This window comes from Misgurnus anguillicaudatus, chromosome 7 (genome assembly GCF_027580225.2).
Source record: "Misgurnus anguillicaudatus chromosome 7, ASM2758022v2, whole genome shotgun sequence".
Classification (NCBI taxonomy): Eukaryota; Metazoa; Chordata; class Actinopteri; order Cypriniformes; family Cobitidae; genus Misgurnus; species Misgurnus anguillicaudatus.
In genome coordinates, this window is record NC_073343.2 from 29955741 (window position 1) to 29977692 (window position 21952).

At 38.1% G+C, this 21952-nt stretch overlaps 1 protein-coding gene across 3 annotated transcripts in view; it reads right to left on the bottom strand.

Moving 5' to 3' along the window:
- luzp1 (leucine zipper protein 1) overlaps positions 1 to 21952 on the bottom strand; it is a 66072-nt gene that overhangs the window by 12430 nt on the left and 31690 nt on the right. For all 3 annotated transcript variants that reach the window (XM_055171500.2, XM_055171502.2, XM_055171501.2), the window contains one exon: positions 103 to 3218. In XM_055171500.2, the coding sequence (XP_055027475.2) occupies positions 103 to 2997 (2895 nt within the window). In that variant the 5' untranslated portion in view covers positions 2998 to 3218. The remainder of the gene's footprint in view (positions 1 to 102; positions 3219 to 21952) is intronic.

Here is a 21952-nt window from a genome sequence, read left to right on the forward strand (position 1 = left end):
GCAAATGTAGTAAACCAGTGGTTCCCAACACTTTTATTTTTTCCAGTATGTAGAAGAAATCTTTTTGGTTATAATGGTTTAACATAAAAAGATATTACTCACCATGGCTTTACGGTTTCTTGGCTGAAGTTGCTGAGCACTGACAGGCTCATGTGCAATGGCCCTTTCTGGCGATGGAGTCTTTCTGGTCCTTCGTCCTGGCTCAGGAACAGAAGTATTGCCAATCCTACGCATATATACCTCGGCAGGGGATGGTTTACCTCCATAGTTCGATTGAACATTGGAGTTTGATGAAGTATCTAACACTGTAGTTGCCCTATACGCTTTCCATGTGGAGGCAGACTCAGACTCATCCTCTGAGCCATCTTGCCTTAGTGGTCGGCCATATTCATCGAGAGAAGCTGTCCCACGGCTTTTCCAAGTGCTTCTCACGGTGACATTTCTCATTTCTGGCAAACTGTCATCATATGAGTGGTGGTTGTGACTCTGACTTTTCCAACTGGTCGTAGCAATGGTGCTCTCAAACCCAGACTCATCATTGTTAAAGTCTGCGGTTTCTGAAGACTGGAGGCTGTAGCTGCTTTGAGACAAGAGTGTTGCCTCCATAGGAGCAGTCTCCATGAAACGAAGAGGTTCAGAGAAGTCAGCATCAGTATTACTTTGATGCAGAGTGATCTCACTCTTAGGTATGGATATCTCATAAGGTATAGAAAAGCTGCCTCTGTGTTCAATGCTGGGGCTTATAACAATATTACTGGTGGAAGTGTGCCGTTCTTTAGAGGGCTCACTTGATAAACTGCTGCTCCGACTGCTTGTTCGAGAAGAGCTGGGGTCATTGGGATAAAAGGTGATGCTGCTGGTCATCTTGTTGGACACCGCTGGTTTGGCAGAAATCTTGGGTTTCCCACTGGTGGGCAAAGGCTCTGTGACTCCCCCTGACATCATTTCCTTTCTGTCACTTTCATAGATTGCTTGCTGGATGATAGCTTTTGATCGAAGAGCTTCACGAGGACTGCAAACCCTCCGGACCTCAATACCTGAAGTGGCGTGTACAGTCTCCTGAGTTTCCCTTTCTGTCAAATGAGGCATAGGTTGGTCCTCACTGAGAGTGCCCTTTGGGGTGCCATCTTGCAGACGTGAGTATCTAGGGTAAACCGATGATGTTCTTACACTTGTACTTTGCATTAAAGTGTCACTCTGCTCACCCACTGATCGCCTAGAGCCGGTGGATTCAGTTTCTGAGGCTGAGGAGTGACCATCTGAACCATGATCGCTGAGAGCAGATGAAGACACATGGGATCTGTAGGCAGTAAATGATCCATTTGCTTTTGACAGACTCAACATTCCAGAAGAATCCTGTGAGTTCGCTAAACTCTCTTGATCAGATAATCCTTTGTCAGGCGAGGCAATGCTAGAAGCCCTGGCTGAAATTAAATTGGCCACATCAGAACTACTAGATTCACTATCACTTCCATGGTATCTGGAAAACTTTTCAGTTTGACTCTTTTGGCTATCACTGTCATTTTGCTTGACTGTTGACTTCCAAGACTTCTTGTCATTGGCAGCAGGAGGATAGCGACTAAGGACTGACACTTTCTTGCTTTCACTGATGTTGCTTGATGACTGTGTGGCACTTGCAAGTTTTTCTTTTGTCCCATTGTTAGAATCAGAACTGCCAGTTCTCAAAACTTTCCTGACATTGTGTGCTGGACTAAGTGCCCTTCGTACAGTCTTTGGGGAGCTCTCTGTGGAGTGAGAAAGGTCTTTATTTTTCAGCTTGGTCTCTTTCCTCTGCTGAGGAGACCCATCTCTGCTTCTGTACTTTGAGGTGACTGGTTCAGTAGCAGGACTCCTGTTTAGCAATGTAGGTTTTTCCTGTCTGAAGCCTCCTCGTACGTTAATTTCCTCATTTTCAGCTTTACCATTCTCCACGACTTTTGTAGTGCTGGTAACTGGAGGGTTTCCATTATGATTGCTGCAACCAGCTAGCTGCAATTTCATCTGCTCAACCTGGTCATTCAAAGTTTGATTACGGCTCCGTTCCTGCTGGTACTTTTCTATAAGCTCTGTATTCTTGGATTCCATGTTCTTCAAGTCCTCCTCCACTAATTCTAGCTGTTTCAAACGATTTTTTAGCCTTTCCACTTCTTGGCTGAGATCCTTAACTTTATTATCTTCCTGTCCCTCTAGGCAATTTTTCTCATTCTCTGACTCATTTCTTAAATCTATATCATCTGTATGCTTCAAGTAGTCCAAACTTTTCTTCCTTGCCAGTTTGCTGGTTGAAAACTCATCTTCAATTCGAATGTCTCTAGAATGAAATTGACTGTTATCCGCTGTGCCTAGTTTGTTTTTCTGACGTTCAAGTTTCTCGGTCAGCTTAAGTATGATTTTCTCATCCTCTCTCTGCCTTTCCAGCAGCTTTTTGCGTTCAGTGACAAATGTCTGGGTAAGGCTCTTGAGTTTCTCCATTTCTGCAGTAAGAGTTTTTTCTGCCCTGTCCAGTCGAGCTTCAGAGGTATCTAACTCCTTTACATGAGTCTTTAAGGTTTCAAGCTCTGAGGAGAGCTTTTTGGTCAAGTTTTTCTCCTCATTAAGACTAAGGCACAACTGGGTACAGTCTGACTTGCTTTTGCCAAAAGCCTCTTCAAGCTTTTCAACTTCCGACATTCTACGCTGAAGTCTCTCGATCTCCACCTTAAGATCCATGGCAAGTTTCTCCTCCTGATCTAGTTTCTCCCTAACCTCACGACAAAGATCTTCTGCCTTCCGTACTTCCTCATCTTTGCCTTCAATTCTGAGCAATCTCTTCCGCATTGCCTCCACATCAGACAGGAGTGAGGAATTACTCCCCTCAGCCTGAATGATTTTGTCCTGAATTTCAAGAAGTTCATCTTCAGCTTTCTGCAATTTGCTTTTGGCCTCCTCAAGCTCATCTAGACGTCGTCCCAAGCTCTGCAATTTATGTCTCAGGTGGCGATTTGATGTTTCTGTCATTTTTCTATCTGATACTAATCTACTGTGTGGGTTTTATGGTTGTTTGATGGAGAGGTACACATTTGTATGGTGGTGTTTTCAAGGTAGTTTGGGATTCCAAGCAGAAATAATAAAGAACTGACTTGAAGTTCAGCTCCCTATGTCTACCCTTCTACTCCTCAGGAGGAAGTTCTCACTTTTTGTCCCCACTGTCACAGGTAATCCGTGTTAGTTTTGATCACCTGCAAGACAAAAACAAAGGAGATTTAGTGATTTAAGCAAAAATGCAAGTAATTTAAAACCAATAAAGGGTGAAAATAAAAGAAGAAAGAAAGTGCTGCTCTAAGATTTAAAGACCACGTGAACCAGAAATTGTGACGAATTTATTTTAGCATTGTGATGTATTTACAATTGAAACTCAATACCACATGATAAAAATAGAGGGCGTGGCCTGTTTTTTTCCACTGCCAGTTGACTGGAATAAGAAAAGTAAATGGAGCTGGCAGTAGGCTTGGAGGGCAGGGGTAACAAATGTTAACCCAAATGGTCAAACTGATTTTAATTAAAAAATCGGAAGACAAAATATTATTGTGGATTGATGCGCACAGCTAAACAGTTCAGGATTTTCATGTCATGTTAGTATTTTAACTAGGAATACAAGGTTGTGTTAAATACTTAAAAAACTTTTATTTTGCGATTTTAGGAAACCTTGTGTAGCAAGCCTTAAAAAACAGGCCATTAAAAGGATTAGGCCTCTAAACTCGGATGTCCGGGGGGGACAAAGACAAGACATAATAGAAAGGACATTCACTGATTTACTACCCCCCCCAACGCCTATGATAATACAGCATTGATTTCTTGTTGGAAATTTTAGCTGACGGAGCACAATTCACTGATCATAGCCTCAATCCATGTGCCTGTCACTAAGGCAGCTCTGGTAGTGGCACCCATCCCTGATCACACCCTCAGGACTTTGAATCAAATTTGCTGTATAAGCCAGTGACAGTTCTGGCCACAGCAACGTGCACTATAAGTAGCCTACAGCACAGCCACACTCAAATGAAAAATATAACTGGTATAGCCATTTGAAATTAAAATTTTGATGCTAAAGACAGCCACTGTCTTTCACTTTGTTGCTACATACAGTATAACTTGAAAGTACTCCAAATGGCGCATATAAGGTTTTATCCAAAATGCATTGGTATTTGCAAAGTGCTCCACTAATTACAAATAACCACTATAATTTTTCTTGTCCTGTTTGGTAAAAACCTCAAGGTTTTATGAAATATCTCATTAAATACACTGAACGCAAATGTGGTAACAGCAGGTCCAGAGTTAACAGAGCATTTTACACAACTTAATCTAAAGTGAATTCCAGTATGAGTGTTGGACTGGCAGGCCCACCAACATGGCGACAGGCCTGAAGTAATGAGTTGCTGTTGTGGATTGCAGGAATTCTTTCATAATACTTTCTTAATCCCATAATTTTATGGTGTGTGAGGTAAAGGCAGCAGTACTTTTGGGTTCAGAGAGGAAAAGAGTAAATGTACTAGCCAGGCAGGAAAGAGGTCCAGCCCATCGACGGTACATGAAATTTATAATCACTCTAATATGATTCCTCAGTGAGTGGCTTCTAAGGACACGACTATCCACACAAATGATTTGCATGCATGTAAGAGCAAACATGTCTGTCTACCAACGATTTACAGAGAGCACTGCCAAACACACATAACCATATGTGCAAACAGCATCAGTCTACAACAGGGCTTCTGCAGTGGAGTTTGTATTGCTGTCATGCAAAGCTTATTTATTCAACGGATAATATTTAACACATTTGTGTGTTGACACATTTACTCATTGCTGTTTCTGTGGAACATGTGGGGACACACACACACAAAATGTGGATCTCTGTACCACAGACTTCCCACACCCATATGCACATTCATAATTAATCTTTCTCTATAGTTGAGAAATGGACAACAACAAACCCATACAGAAAGTTGGTCTGTGGCTCAGTTGGTAGAGCATTGTGCTGACAGTATAAATGTTGTGGTTTCGTTACTCAGAGAATACACATAGTACTGATAAAGTCATAGACTGTAAACAATATTGTCCGTGACGTCACCCATAAGTTTGTGAAGAACGTTTTTAAAGCCAATAGTTGGAGGAGCCTACTGTCGCCATCTTGGCAGTGTGTCACCACGTGTTTTCCGCCAGTGGGTGCTCGTCACTACGTCAAGCAATGCTTAGGTTACTTAGCAGCGAAAGACGCTATGGAGTGGCATGGTCACGTTTTCCATATGATTTTAGACACGACAAGCTATTGAGCATATGTGCTCGGCCATTTCGGTGGGTGCTCGAGCCAAGCCCCAGAGCACCCACGCGATCGGTGCCTATGTGCGCGTTCTGCCTTTTAGAGAGAAATCTTTTAGGGGTTATAATGTTTCCAGCCACGCTGAAAACGCATTATGATAGTGTACTGGTAGCGCAGATTGATACTTTCTCCAACCTTGAGTGACCAAGTTAGAATATCTTACTCATTGTTCCGTCCCCAAGCCAGCGCGTCGTCACTGATATCAGTTGTCTCCCCTTGCAAATAGCACACTAGTCTGCTGGCCGTTTGCATTCACATAAACTTGAAGACATCTTGCTGGCGAGATTGTACTTTTTTTTTCTTAGTTTGTGATGTGCACACCACCGCGGGTGGTTATGACAACGTCACAGCTCTATGGATAACCGAAAATGGGTAAATGATGGGTGAAGCTGAGGTGGCTGGTTGCTGAAACCACACCCACCTAGCTCGAATGTAGTGACAGCAATGGCAGTTCAACTGTCACTCAAGTGGCCACGCCCTTACTTATGCAGAACTTTAAGGCTTAAGGAGTTCCAAAAATATTCACCCCCTCACAGTTGTCATGAAGGGCAAAATGAGCTATATAGACCAAAAACACTTTTTGTACCAGGCAGTAAGCATTTTAACATGGGGGTCTATGGGAATTGACTCCCTTTTGGAGCCAGCCAAGTCACTTTCATATTGGCTTTATCAGAGAGATCGTAAGGTTGCGCCTTGGATAAAATGTATAGCTTAAGACGCTTTGGATAGGGTTAGCATCTGTCAAATGCATACATGTAACAAAAAAAATCACAGATACCAATGGCATGCTTAACTACCTAAAATGAATAGAAAGACTTCGCTCTCTCTTGCTTCTTCTAGCTTAGTCTCTCTCTCTCTCTCTCACACTTTTTCTTTTTTCCTCTAGAGGACCACATATGCAATCATACACCATATCATTAGTCCAAGCCACGCTAAGCGATCCTTGGGCCGCCTGAACATTCTGTTCCCCAAGAGGAAAGGGGAAAAAAAGACTTTCCCCTGCACTTGACATCAGTTTGGCTGGGCAGCCTGAAGCTCTTTATTCTCTATAAACACCCCTTAATAAACCCTCCTCAACCCCAGAAATAATGCCAATCATAACCCACATTACAGCGAGAGAGAAAAAAGCCCAGTCTGGCTTTAAAGAAGTATAAACAAACATGGCTTCCAAAGGAAAAACTATTTGTGATCAATGCAAGGTGAGGCAGAGAGTAAGCCGCATAAAATATGAGAGAAAAACACTTTAAAAATACTTTGGTCACACCCTCGAGGATCACGAGTTTAACAATAAACCTTGCAACCAGATGATCTACACCCATCACACAAATAGATCTATTCAGATCATTAGAATGGTTTAACTTGTGTAGGCATTTGCGTTTAATAGGTATAACCTTTAGGAAATATTACAACTAATGCCTGTATTTTATCCTAGACACAACAACACGCCGAATAGGAATAAATAAGAGCGAGAGCATGATTGTATTTGGCCTCTTCTGAACTCGTGCTGTTCTGGCAGAAACCGACAAGCCGCAAAATAGTAGCAACCTAAAGCTTGAGGCAGCAATTTTTTTAGATTTTTCCATGAAAGTGAAAACCAGCCTATAATGTTCAGTTTGTTGTTTCCTGTGCAGTCGTGTCATTTTCTTCTTTCACTCTCTTTACCACATTCAGAGAAATGGAAAAGTTAGGACAGGAAGCTGGATGTTTTAGTGGGACTGTGTGTCTGAACGTGCCAACACAAAGCAGGGCTACGAAAAACTCTGGTGAGAGACAAATGGGCGAGTGTTTAAAATGAAGACGTGCTTTAGATTATTTAGACAACCATGAAAAAAATAACACAAGCCTCCTTTTAGCACCATCAGCCTGAAAAACATCATTATTTAAGAAAATAGCATGAAACTAATTTGCATATTTATATCTATGGTCTGAGCTGTGCAATTGAGTAGAGGTGGGACTAATTTGCATATTCATAGATCCACATATACTAAATAAGAGCAGGGGTCTTCAACCTTTTTGTGACCAAGGACTACCACAATAGATAAAACAATCTGGAGGGGTACTTTTTAATATATAGTCTATGCAAAACGTTTTATTTTACTTGTTGATATGTTTTATCATGGTTTAAATGATATGTTACCATATATAAATTACGGTGACAGGAAAAAAATTACTATTTGCTATTATGATGCTCAAAGATGAGTTTTAACTGATAAAATTATCAACATCAGGGGGACTAACAGATAAATGCAGATAAAGACATGTACTGTGGATCTGAGACCTCACTGTACTGTTTGAATAAGACTTTGATTGTTGTTGTGTATAGCAACCTACAGCGGGAAAAATAAGTATTTGACACATCAGCATTTTTTATCAGTAAGGGGATTTATAAGTGGGCTATTGACACAAAATCTCCACCAGATGTAGCCATCAAGCCAAATATTGAATTTATACAAAGAAATCAGAACATTTAAGTATACAAGTTGAGTCATAATAAATAAAGTGAAATGACACAGGGAATAAGCATTGAACACACCTTATTTAATACGTTGTAGAAAAGCCTTTGTTGGTGATTACAGCTTCTAGATGCCCCCATCTACTTATTTTCCCCGGTGTATGTCACATGAAAAATTAATATTAATTGGTCATTTTACTGTCTGCCAGACATTGAGTTTACATCCAAATGTCTTTTCATTAGGATTTAAGGAACAAAGATTCAAATATCAGCCTATCAGTTATAGAATGGGAGGCACAGTGGCTCATCATTGGATAGCATTGTTGCTTTACAGCAAGAAGGTCTTTGGGTCAAGCCTTGGTTGGGTCAGGAGGCCTTTCTGTGTGGAGTTTGCATGTTCTCCCTGTGTCAATATGGGTACTCTGGTTTAGATTTACCGGTTCTTGACAAAAATACAGCAATAGATGCTAGAATGACGTTAAGAACTAAATAAATGAATACATTGGCACAAAGATGGCAGAATCAGCACAGTTTATCAGCACAGCTGTGCCCAGCATGAATGGGCTTATCTGCTGAGTGTGTGCATTTAAAGTAATTTCTACTTGGTACTCTTGCTCAACATGTGGCAACAGTGTATAAACTGCAGAACCAGCATGCAAAGCATTTAAAGACCCAGGACTATAATACTGCGTTGTCTTCATTTTTCTCCCTCCATCCGCCCTGAACAGACACTCCCTGTCCCATCTCCTTTACACGTGCTGGAGTATAAACAGATCCCGAACCCTCCCCAAAAACCCTCTTCTTTCGAAACGGTGATATAATGTGATGTAATCAGAGATATTGATGCTCTGGTTCCTTACAATTCGTCAGGTTTGTTTTAATGGAACCTAGTTATAGTTAAAGGGGGCATTATAAAGGGGACTTTTTTAAGATGTAAAATAAATCTTTGGTTTCACCAGAGTACATATGTGAAGTTTTAGCTCAAACTACCATATAGATAATTTATTATAGCATATTAAAAATTGCCACTTTGTAGGTGTGACCAATTTTGGGTGTGTCCTTTTAAATGCAAATGAGCTGATGAAATGCAAACACTGATCGCCATAATGGCGGTTTGTTGAAATTTAAACTTATTTGGGCTGTCAATTATTTGGTCTCTCTCTCTTTCTCTCTCCGTCTCTCTGCACTAAAAGGCAGTGCCGTGGTTGGATAGTGCAGATTAAGGGGCGGTATTATCCCCTTCTGACATCACAAGGGGAGCCAAATTTCAATCACCTAATTTTACACATGCTTGCAGAGAATGGTTTACCAAAACTAAGTTACTGGGTTGTTCTTTTACACATTTTCGAGGTTGATAGAAGCAGTGAAAACATGGAAAAAGTCAGATTTTCATAATACATCCCCTTTAAAGGGTTATTCCTCTTTATTTATGTCTTATGACTCAAGATTCTTTATAACCCAAACAATTACATATCCATTCTGATTAAACACTGATGTAGCAACCACTAAACCAACAGACATAAACATAACTGGAAAGCCCAATATCCATACTAAACAAGCAGGAAAGCCTAAAGAGAGATGTGAGGATTGTCCCCACATTCGTGGCAGGTACTTAAGAAGCATTTATGCTATAATTTGAGTTTCGGTGAGATTTTAAGTCTAGACAATAAATCTATAGGGATACAAAAATTCACTGACGTATCTAAAAAGTTTCATGCTGTGTATTTATGGACGCTAAACTTCAAGGCACTTGGTTCTCAGAATCAGCAAACGTAACACGTTACACACTTTAAAAAAACTGTGTATAATTGCTATTTACAGTCATACATGGTTTGAAAGAAAACCGTGTAGGAGTTGTATTCTGTAGAACACATTGCGGTGCCACAAAACAGCTGTCAGAGGAAGTGTGTACTGTGACTAAGCCAATACCATCTGTTTGTCTGTTCGAAAACCATTAAGTCTAATGCTATGTCATATGAGAGATTAATATTTTTTATTACAGGAAGGGCAAAGTTAAGCAACTGAATGAAACAATGTCTACTACTATAAACAAAAAATGACAAAACGACACTAACGTCTGTCTTTATACATACAAAGACTTTACAAATGAGAAATTAAAGATTCATTAAATTAAACAAAATTGTGTGAATCTATGCATGTAATGTACACTGTAAAAAAATTGCTGTAATTATGCAGCTGGTTGCCAGTAACCTACTGTAGAAGATAAAGACTAAAAATGTTTCATGTTCGTTTAACTTTGAACAAATTGTTGCAAGCAAATAACATAAATGTAAAATCTACAGTAAGTTACTGGCAGCTAGTTGCCAGTAATACCCAGTAATACTGTAATTTCTACAGACATTTTTTACAGTGTAAGCAAATAACTGTAACAATGACGTAAAGTTTAAAGGTGGGGTGTTTGGGCTGGACTGTGATAATGCGATAATGTGTGTGTGAATTTGAGAAGCTCTTCCAGCAAATCTTATCTCTAAAGTCATAAAAATTGAGTCACTTGAATGAGACGAGAGAGAGAGAGAGAGAGAGAGAGAGAGAGAGAGAGAGAGAGAGTATATTCAGAGCATAGTGCATACAATGACCTGGAAACCACAGCTTCTGGTTTCACCCTGAATGACACAGAAATCAAGATGTCTGCTTCTGTGTAGGTGACCTGCTTTAGTTGTCTGCAAAGTTAAGGGATTACAGCGAAGCTACAGCGCAGTCCAGCAGCACCGCTTGAAATAAATCTGGAAATATTACCTTCCAAAAAAAAATCAGGTCTCAGGAAATAAAACAAATTTAGAAAGCAGTCTCCTCTCTCTTAGCTAGTCCTGGATATCCATTAACATCCATTAACCTCCTACAGACACAAGCCCAGGGAAAATATAATTCTGCCAATTACCCAAAACCACACCGCCGCAGGAATTAAACATGATTAGATTATTGATTGACTGTGACAGACATAAAAAACAGAGAGAAGCATTCTGGACAAAGTTCAGTTACCAAAACCTAGCAACCTATCGAGTACTCCAAAACACAACACAGATGCAATAGTTACCCGAAAACACATGGCAGGTACTGAATTGTGAACAAGGTACACAAACATGCTATGCCAACAATGCAACAAATACAAAACAATACAGTTCTGCATTCCTGAGTGAAGGCACTATAGGTCAATAACATCCATTACATGATTTGAAGGTGAAAGTGTGTAATTTTTGCGGCACTGGTATGACCAAGCTAAATAGCAAAATAATTCCCTTGCCTGCCATTGGTTGGCCAAACTGGTTATATAACTGGCTGCTGGCCCAGGAATACTGGCTTGTAATGTGTTAATTTAAAGTCTTTGTATATACATCCAAATCACAAACACTTACTTTAAAAAGACAGTTCACAAAAAATTTAATTACCCCATCATTTACTCACTCTCATGCCATTCTCGATGTATATAATTATCTTTTTTCAGACGACCAGAATCCGAGTTATATTAAAAAATGTCCTAGCTATTCCAAGCTTTATAATGGTAGCCCAAAAAAGTGCATCCATCCTTCACAGAAGTAATCCAAATGGCTTTAGGGGGTTAATAAATGCCTTCAACGAGCAATCGATGCAATTTTGTATACTGGAAAAGCACTCTTTCGTGAACAGTGTATCGGTCTTTGGGTCAATAACGTGACGTTAATTATTTTGTGTCTGTCTGGTTCAATTAAATGTAAAAGGGTTAAAATTTCAAAATAAATGTGCAGATTACTTGCATACATTCTCTTTTTTGAGGGCCAAATGTAAAATTTGTGGTTTTGTTTCATTTTGACAGAATATTTGGGGGATAATAAGCACAAATGTCAGTGTGGTGTAACCGGTCTGAGTCAATTGGTGTAACTAGTTTAAAAAAATATATATAAATATAAAAATATAAATATATTCATATATAATATATATAAAAAAGTGGAATAAAATATAATCTTCTAGTTGAGTGTAATATGATATTTGCATACATTTTTTATATCATTTGTCAAAGATTATTTAGAAAACAGAGCTGTTTTCAGCATATGTCAGGACAAATATTACAAAAACGCATTAAAATTTACATTTAAAAATAACTAATGAAATGATATTTTAAAATGATTTTTTTATGATTATGCTTACATGCCATCAAGGTGGATAAAATATTTAATACTTCTCATTCGTTGGCACAATTTGCGGTTACAACATTTGACATTATCAGGTCCATTCAGTCTGAACTTTCATAAAAATTGTGAAAATGTCATTTTTATTGCATAAAATTAACATGAATACACTATGTGCATTGAAATAAACCTGATGCATGCTTTTAAAACAAGATTTTTTAATTTCTCATCTTGCCAAACCATTTTTGTCACTGACCCCTTTACCGGAAGCTACATTTTTAGTTTGTAAAGTTTTAAATAATAATATTTTTCTCACAAAATCGCATCGAACGCCTGGTGGTTCACATGGGGTTTATTATCAATTAAAATTAAATCACAAAATGTAAATAAATACAATTAAAAATAACAAACCTAAATAAAACATCAACAAAAACATATTTTTTTTATAATAAAATATCTGTATGTTATGTGACCATTACAAAACACTACGATATACATATAAAAAAATTAGATTTTATTTACTAATAAATAGAAAATTACTAAATGAGAGTCCAATAACAGGTATAATAACAATATGTAAAATACTGATTTTTACTGATATAAACTTTAAAACAAATAAAAATAAAAAAATATGTTTTAGGGTACTCGATATATATTAAAATTAATATGTTTGAGGTATGATACTCCAAACCAAAAACCCGCGATACACCACCCTCGGTACATTTTGCGATACTCACCTGCCGTTTTGCGACACCCCCCCCCCCCCCCAGCGGCGCAGAAGCATTAAGCTGCTCACACTCAGTGAAAGTAAACGCATTGATTTCAGCCAACATTACTTGCATCCTGTACAGCTCTCTCATCTCCAACATTGACTTTGGCCAGTGCAATGCACTAATGCCCTGGCCTGGGTACCACCCAAAAACCCTAGCAACAATCCAAATAATGTTTCCTAGTAATGCTTCACTTTCTTGTGAAGGTGGTCTTGATGGCTTTGTTTAATTACATGTGTTTAGAGTTGTATAGTACGAAGGATTCATCTTTACAGACATAAAAGGATGTATTCCTGGAAGGTAAGTATGTGTGGTTTATTTTCTCTTTCCTATTGTATTGTACAAAAGATTTAACATATCCAATATGTTTGTGCATGTGTTAGTGTGTATGTTTGGGAGAAGGAAATTGTTTGTTAGTGTGTATATTGTCTCAGAGTCCATCTGAACCCTTTTGTAAGTCACTTCCTCTAAACCCGGCGCCACTGTTCCTTCCCTCTACACACACACACACACACACACACACACACACACACACACACACACACACACACACACACACACACACACACACACACACACACACACACACACACACACACACAATTGAGTTCATGTTTTGTGCATCACATTCTCGGTGTGATCCTGACACACAATATTCACTCTCACTCTCTCATTGCAGGTATGATCTCGAATTTCTCCTCATCTAAATATTTGACATCAACTGAGTGATTTCCATGACTTTAATGAAGATATGATTTCCCTGGTTTCACAGACAAGGCATACTCCTAGACTAAGACACATGTTTGATGTGAAAATAATTTGCACTGAAAGTTGCATCTTAAAATAAGCCATTGCAATTGATTTGTCTCAGCATGTTTATTAAAGATGCTTACATGTCTTAACTAAGGCCTAGTCCTGGCTTTTTTGTGAAACCAGGCCTTGATGTTTTAAATATTAATATTGTTTGTGTGCAAGACAGCAAGTGTTACTTGAATGACTGTGTGGGTTCGCTTTAGGAATAAATGTCTTTCCACAGATTTGTTAAATATGACAAAACCACTTTGTGGATATTTGGTGATGTAGTTGGTAGTTTTGCTCTCTTTTACACTTAAACAAGTAAACTAAATTGTTTGTCAAGATGCTGGTCAAGGTAAAAAAAGATCAGCCAGAGGAACATACAATGACATACATATACACTCACTCAGACCAATTGCGGTGCTTTGTTGTAGGTCTTCCTTTCTCCTGCTACATCATGCGTTGACTTTCTCTTTTCCTTCTGTGTGTGTGTGTGTGTGTGTGTGTGTGTGTGTGTGTGTGTGTGTGTGTGTCCACAGTATTAATAATTCAGTGAACTGTGCAGAGTTATTGTGTCCTATTGAAAAAAGAGAGAGAAGAGACTACATGATCAACATCACCAAGTAGGGAAGGTGAGGTAAAGAATGTACTTTTACAAGAGTTTATTTGTTGTTATTTACATGTTTAATATGATACTTGTTCAATGAAACAGATAATTAAACCATTTTCAGTCCTTTCTCTAAGTTGAAAAAACAGTACTATATTTCCTGAACAGACAACAGTCGACTAAATTAATAAATAAAGTATGGCATTGTAATGATTAGTGGCGACTAATCGGTAGGGATGCATAACGATTAATCGTGATTAATCTATAGCTGAATAAAAGTTTTTGTTTACATCAAATATGTGTGTGAATTCAACTGTAAATAATAATTATGTATATAAATATGCACACATGCATGTATTATTTTAAGAAAAATATATATTTATATATTAATTATTTATATTTATATAATACAAATTATACATAAATATACAAATGTATATATGTAAGCATTTCTTAAATATGTAGTATACATGCATGTGTGTGCATTTATCTATACAAAGTTTTGATGTAAACAAAAACTTTTATTCTGCTATATAGATTAATCGCGATTAATCATTATGCATCCATAATCTTAATAAGAGCTTTTGTTTTATATATATATATATATATATATATATATATATATATATATATATATATATATATATATATATATATATATATATATATATATATATACGGTGTATAATTATGTATATTTATATTATATTTAATATAAATAAATATTTATTACATCCATTTATTTTTCTTAAAATTATACATACGTGTGTGTATTTATATATACATAATTATTATACACCAGTGGTTTTCAAACTGGGGGCTGCAAGATGGTGCCGGGGGGCCCCAGTTTATGACATTTTATGAAATACATTAATTTATCATGAATTCTGTGTAATTAAACCTAAAAAATAAGGCTACTAACCAAAAGCACTACTTTTTTGTATAATTTAATGTTTTTTTTATTATTAAAATGTTGAGTTTTAGAAAAGTTTGTCACAAATTTTCTTTGGGGGGCCGCGAAGGAAAGCACCGTACACAAGGGGGGCCGCACGCTGAAAAAGTTTGGGAACCACTGTTATACACCATACACACATATACTATGTATACGAAAACTTTTATTCTGCAAACAACTAGTCGCAACCAATCATTAGTCAGCCCTTTAATAAAGTAATGTCAAATAGCCCTACAGTAGTAGTACAGAAAGATAACTCCTGGGAATTTCTACTGAAAGACCCCGTCTTCAACAAACTGAAATACAAACTAACACAGAAAGAGCGTGGGTGGTGGGAGATCCCGTGAAATCATTTAATTACTTGATGGGATCCAGCAAAGGCTTCTCCTTTGGCTTTAGATATTGATTTATGGTTATTCATTCTTCATTCTTTGGTTAAGAAAAAACTATAAATATTAATAGTTACTTGTTAGTGAGTTGAAAGGGAAGTCGAAAGGAGCAAAGTTCAGTAATATTTTACGTAGCCTGTTTACATGCAAGGGAAAGTCTCCAAAGCACTTCTTCACACACACAGATTCCAGAAAACATGCGGTTAATGTGTCCGTGATTTCTACCGGGATCATTTTATTTGATTCATTCACACACCAGTGATTTTCTGGAATCTGTGTGTGCGTTCACACAAGTCTCGTAAAGATACGTAATGTGACGTGTAATGTTATTGTAATCCTGCAATTGGTGGAATTTGTTTCTCAGTTATAAGTTTGCTTATGATCTGTGATTTCTCTTTCGAGAAACCACACTGTAAACAATTATTTGCCGTAAATTGTTTTATTATTTAATCAAATTGGATTTAAAGTCATTTTACCTATACTATTATAACTTAGTTATTACTTTATCTAGGATATAGCAACTAATTTCTAGTCAAGATAAATGATAGTACGATAAAAATGACCTGTAAATTCAAGTTAATTAAACTTAAATTTTTTTCTGATTTGATCACAAAAAAGTGCATTATGTACAGTTTTATTAATCTGGCAAATGATCTCAGCTTCATTGCAAATAGTGAGGATTTCCCTGATCTCTGCTTCATTCCAGTTTGCAGACATTTTTTGTTGTGAACAATGATCTGAATTTAACTCCAGTCAAAGAGGCTGTTTACACTTGGCATTAACATGTGTTTTCGTCGATCGGATCACAAGTGGACGACGTTAATGCCAGGTGTAAACGGTGTTCAAAACGTTTTGAGTTCGTCCACTTTCGACCACCTTCAACCACATCCCGAGGTAGTCGAAACCACTTTCGATCGGATCGCTTTGGAGTTGCGGAACGCACATGTGGTTGAATGCGTTCGAACAGCCACACGTGACCGCCTTCTCTCCGCCCCTTTATCTAATCTGAGGTGTTAAACACAAGTTTTACGTCTTTTTTGACTTCTGCCGTGAACATTCGGTGAACAGCGCTATTATTTGCCTTTCATTGATAAAACTAAGCGGCTGATCTCCGTAGTTTCGTTTTGAAAGCGTGTGAAAGTTGCGCGATCCTATTTCATCAATTGCGCTGAAAATTCAAAGAAAGCTCTTACATACTCATGTACAAAACACTGTGCAGCATGTTTACTTGCTAAACAAGCAGTGCACTCCGACATAAAATTAGTTTGCGTCCTTATAAACTCATAATTACTCCCGCTCGGGTTTGAATGACAGCAGAGAGACTCGCCCACCGTCTCACAACAGACCACCCCCTCACAGTATTCAGGAGAGAAGCGGTCGAAAGTGGACAAAAGAGACGGATTTAAATACCAGGTGTAAACGTAATGTGTCTCTCTCGTCCACTTGTGATCCGATCGATGAAAACACATCTTAATACCAAGTGTAAACAGCCCCAAAGAGTTGAACGATTACAATGTCACTGCACGACGGATGCGTCTTCACCATGACACCCTCATTTACGACATGGTCTTTTGATGCATTCCAGGACTGTTACGGCAATGTTACTAGGTCCCCATCACGCGAGCGATCCCAGGATCAATTTTGGGACGTGATTGCGTTCACACAAACTGATTTTATGACATTTTATTAAATCAATGCACTGTGTGAAAGAGGTAGAGAGACAAATATATCTGCTAAAAGTTAACTTTAATAACTTGTGCACAAGTATTTTGACATGGACGACAACTCACAAGATTCCAACTGAAATGCTATTGGTGACTTTAAACTGGAGCCACGAAGCACAAATGATCATAAACTCAATTTCAAAACCCCACAATACATCCAGGGCTTGTTATGTTCTCTTTCTCTCATGTATGGGAGCCCATTTCCTGTAAGTGATTAGTGAGGGGATCACGGTGCGGAGATTTTCTCTTTGTTGTTGTTGTTTCGTCTGCAAGCGAAGGAAAGGAATGCCCCGAATTAAACTTGCGGAATGCGGGACGCCCAAAGAGGTACATGGTTAAAAAGATGGCACGGACGAAAGAGCATGTGCGTGAGAGAGCAAAGGGAAAAAGAAAGACAACTCAGGGGAGGGAAGAGTGAGTGGACAGATTAAAGAGAAGAATAGAGAAACGTTGTAACATCTTTGGAATTTATTTTTTATTGTCTAGTGCCACATTAGACTGGCAGCTGAATGTTTTGTATTTTCTGACAGACAGGAATGCTGAATAAAATGCCTGCCTTCTTTTCTGTGTCCGACCTGAAGAACATGTTGTTATGGAATGTGTTATTACACACAAAGTCTGTGCGACATGAAAAACGCTCACACCCATCTCACGAGGAATTAGTCGGATTTAAAATGACAGGCTTTTACAACTGGATGAGCAATAACTGAAGACTGATACAAGTAATGATCAAATAAGGTGACAAAACTCGCCTGGAATCCATCCAGATCTGCAAAAAGGGATGAGTCGCGTTTGTCAACTAGCTCTTCAACTAATCATTAAGTGAGGCCTACTAGTTTGTCTAGATATCTAGATATAGTCTCTAATATGTAAACAATAACAAAATGTTGCTAGGCAACAACAACGATCAGCTATAACAATAACGATGAATGCTGCGTAAAAATACGAACAGTCTCGAAAAGTTAGAGCTTTGTTTTATAGTGAATAAAATCAGTATACTATAAAAAGTATTGTGCAAATCTTGGGTCACCATAATACAATTAGATTTGTTGTTTTAGCTTTTTTTCCCTAAAATACAACCAGGAAAAAATGGAAATCTTTATGCAGGATTTTTTAAACCTAAATGAAATGAAATCCTAATTTTTAATTCTAATCTATTGACTTCAGTCTCTTCAGGAGAGGTCAACACTTAATACTGACTTTTACTTGAAAAATTTTGTGTACATATTTCCTGTTTGCATCTTAATAAAGAGGGCTACAAATAAATATGGATTGCCATTTAAACTTTCCTAAAACAACAAAGCTGGTGGTGGCCTAAGACCTTTGCACAATTCTGTATATCAGTGGTTCTCAAACTGGGGTCCGGGGCTCCCAGGGGGGCCCCAGTTTTATGACATTTTATGCAATACATTCATTTATCATGAATTCTGTGTAATTAAACCTAAAAAAAATAAGACTACTAACCAACAGCACTACTTTGTATAACTTAATATGTTTTGTTTAATTAAAGTGTTAAATTTTAGAACAGTTTTTGTCATTAAATTTTCTTTAGGGCGGCCGTGAAGGAATGCACCGTACACAAGGGGGGCCGCACGCGGAAAAAGTTTGAGAACCACTGATGTATATAGTTGTTATGTAAGGAATAATTGACGATGGGCCGTTGCATTATTCGAAAATAATCCACACCCAAGGTGGTAATGCGGCACAACGGGAGTGTTACACCGCGGTTGTGCATTATTTTCAAATAATCCAAAGGACCAGAGTCAATTATTCCACTTATGCCACGGTTACCACATACATTGCTTGGGTTGTTATTCCGAGACATTTGACGGGTTAGTAGGGCCCTATAATTTCCGCGATCACGGAATCGCGGACGGAATCGCGGAATTGGCTAATTAACACGGAATCTAGTATTAACGCGGAATTTTGCGGAATGTTACATATTTTGAAAAAAAATATGTTTTTGTGTGGGAGACGGACGTATGTCTGTGGGAAATGCAGACCGGGGGAAGTAAATCTGGGCGACACGCCCCCTCCCGTCGTTTCAGACCTCCTCCAAAACACTGAAACCATGGCGAAGCGGCTCTCCACGACTCTGCTTTCGTCAGCGAAAAAAAATAAGAAATTCGACGCTAAGCACTTAGTTCCGAGCAGGTCTCACGTGACTTATGTGACCGGAGAACTGTTATTTTGGAAGTTTAGTCAACACTCTGTTCACGGTGAGCGCAAAGATACATGCACTCTCTCATCCATGTCTGTCTCACTTAGGGTTGCCAACCGTTCCGTATAATACGGAATCGTCCCGTATTTGACACATAAAATTCTTGTTCCGTATTGAACTGATACGGAACGCAGTTTGTTCCGTATTTTATGAAAATTAATTCTTTGCAAATACATGACAGACACATAGCTTCTAATATGTCAGCCATGAACGAAGACCGCGTCATTTGTATAAGAAAACCCTGACGGTGCGGTCATTTCTCCCTCTGTTTGTCTATGATCAGCGTAGCGTTTTTAACATCTTGCAGCCCCATCAGGGAATGCCCTTTTAATTGGTCGTTTCAGTCATTGTGATGTCACGTATCATAGCAACGATGACGACAAGTGTCAACAGCGGGAAATGTAAAAATTACTGCATCCGAGCAGCCGGCTAAAAAGAAACGAGCACAAAAATATAAAATTGAATGGGAAAATGATTACCTGTGGCTGGAATGCGTGAGGGGCAATGAATACAAGGCCAATTGTACCATATGCCGTCGCTTTTTTTCTGTTTGTCACGGCGGAGTGTGTGATATTAAGCAGCACGCATGAGGAGATAATCACAAGAGGAGCGAGAGGCTGCGGGCACAGGATGGAGCAATGTCAAGGTTCATTGTCCGTCAGTCGTCGCCAGAGGCTCATATGGTATGTAATTATGTGGATTTTTAAAACTCAAATATAGTTGATAAGAAAGAGATAGGCTAAACCTGTACTATCTCTCCAGTGCTCTCCCTCTTTCCTGTGTCCCGCTCCCCCTCGTCTCATAAAGTGTCAATCATTTCTGATGGGTTTCTTATTAAATAATTATGGATTTAGATAGCTCAAGGTTTAAAAAGGGGTGGGGTCTTTGAAGAGGGCGTATTATAAACTTAACAAAACCATGGTTCATTGTTGGCAAAATGATCATGATAGCCTTTATATTTCACATCTATGTGGTTCAGTCTTGTACTTATTAGGCATACTTTGCTATTCATTAAATATTTAGGACTAAGAAGTTGTATGAAATATATGTATCTAAATTTATTAATTAGTTTCCACTATTTTCACCAGAAGTCTTCATTTAAGTTTTTTTTTCAAAAGTTGAGTTGAGTTGTGTGTACGCGTGTGTATGTGCGTGTGTAAATGCATCTTTTATAGTCATTAAGTAATCCTGTTATCCAGTTTTTCCCCTAAATCATTTACATTTTAATCATTAACATTAAAGGCACACTCTTTTTATGACTAAAATAAAAGTTAAGGGTAAAAAATATAATTGCCAAAAATTAAAACGGATAAAACGGAATTTGCACATATTAAAACTGAGAAAACGGAATTTGGGAAAAAATAAAACGGAATTTGGGAAAATATAAAACGGATTTTATAGGGCCCTACTAACGGTTAGGTGTGCGTTTAACGAAAAATAATGCATAGCCGTGAAACATTTGTCAATCAGAATAAAGCATTCAACAGCCTCATTGTATAAATAATGGTGAAACGGTTCACACTCGATCCGTATGGACCAGGCTCCACAGTCTGGCAAACATGCGATTTGATTAAATACACAAATTTACATAGGAACGTTTATCATTTGCATTTCAAAGGCTTGCAAATGTTAACACAAGCAATTTTAAACAATTTAACCACAAGACGACGCCAAAGTGAGCAGTTTACTGTATGCACAGACGCTCATTCGCCTATGGCCTATTCCCTTCAAAGATCAGAACTCTTGATGTGTAAACTTTAAAGAGAGTTGTGCTACTGTGTCTCATACTGTAGTCGATTAAAATACACAACGTAACTTCCTCTTTATGTGAAGCGACTGTTTATGCATCTCCTTCCCAAAGCACTGAAAAGTGCATAGACGGAAAGACGCGTTTCAAAAAGCAAGTGAACATAAAGTCTTTCTGTTCTTGAAAGGACAAAACACAAACAAAAGTAAAGTATCTCAAAATACCACAGTATTCTTTCTCTAATAAAAACATTAGTTTATGAGGTTAAGTGTGTGTATAGGGCAAAGGCAGAAACCAGGGCCGTGCTTAATTCGGCCTTAAAGAGACAGTAACCTCAATTAACCTACTTAAGTCTGTGTCATTAATGTTAATCAAACAACCCAAGACAAAGAGAAAATCACTTCTGTAGCTAAAAAAAAGTAATAATATTTAATTTAACAATGAAGACTTTTTTAGACAATTTTAGGCCTACCTTACTAGGTATAAAGCTTGATAAAGTCTAAATATAAATCTGTGACTTCAGAACAGTTTAATTCAAGAGAAAATAAATAAATAAAGAGTTTGGTTCCAAAACGCGATAAACGCCATTTTTGAAAAAAATGAGTTACTGCCAAAATCAGTAGTATATCAGGTCAGTAGTTAAAAGTAAATTCTTAATTTTACGCAAAATCCAATATCCGCCGTGTTATTCTGTCATCTTTTCTCCCTTTTTTCCCAAAATGCGATAAACGCCACTCCCCCTTTTTTACAGAACACAATAAATCCATTTCTGATATTACAGCCCACCAGTCACGCAATGTAAACAAACAATGGCGGACGCG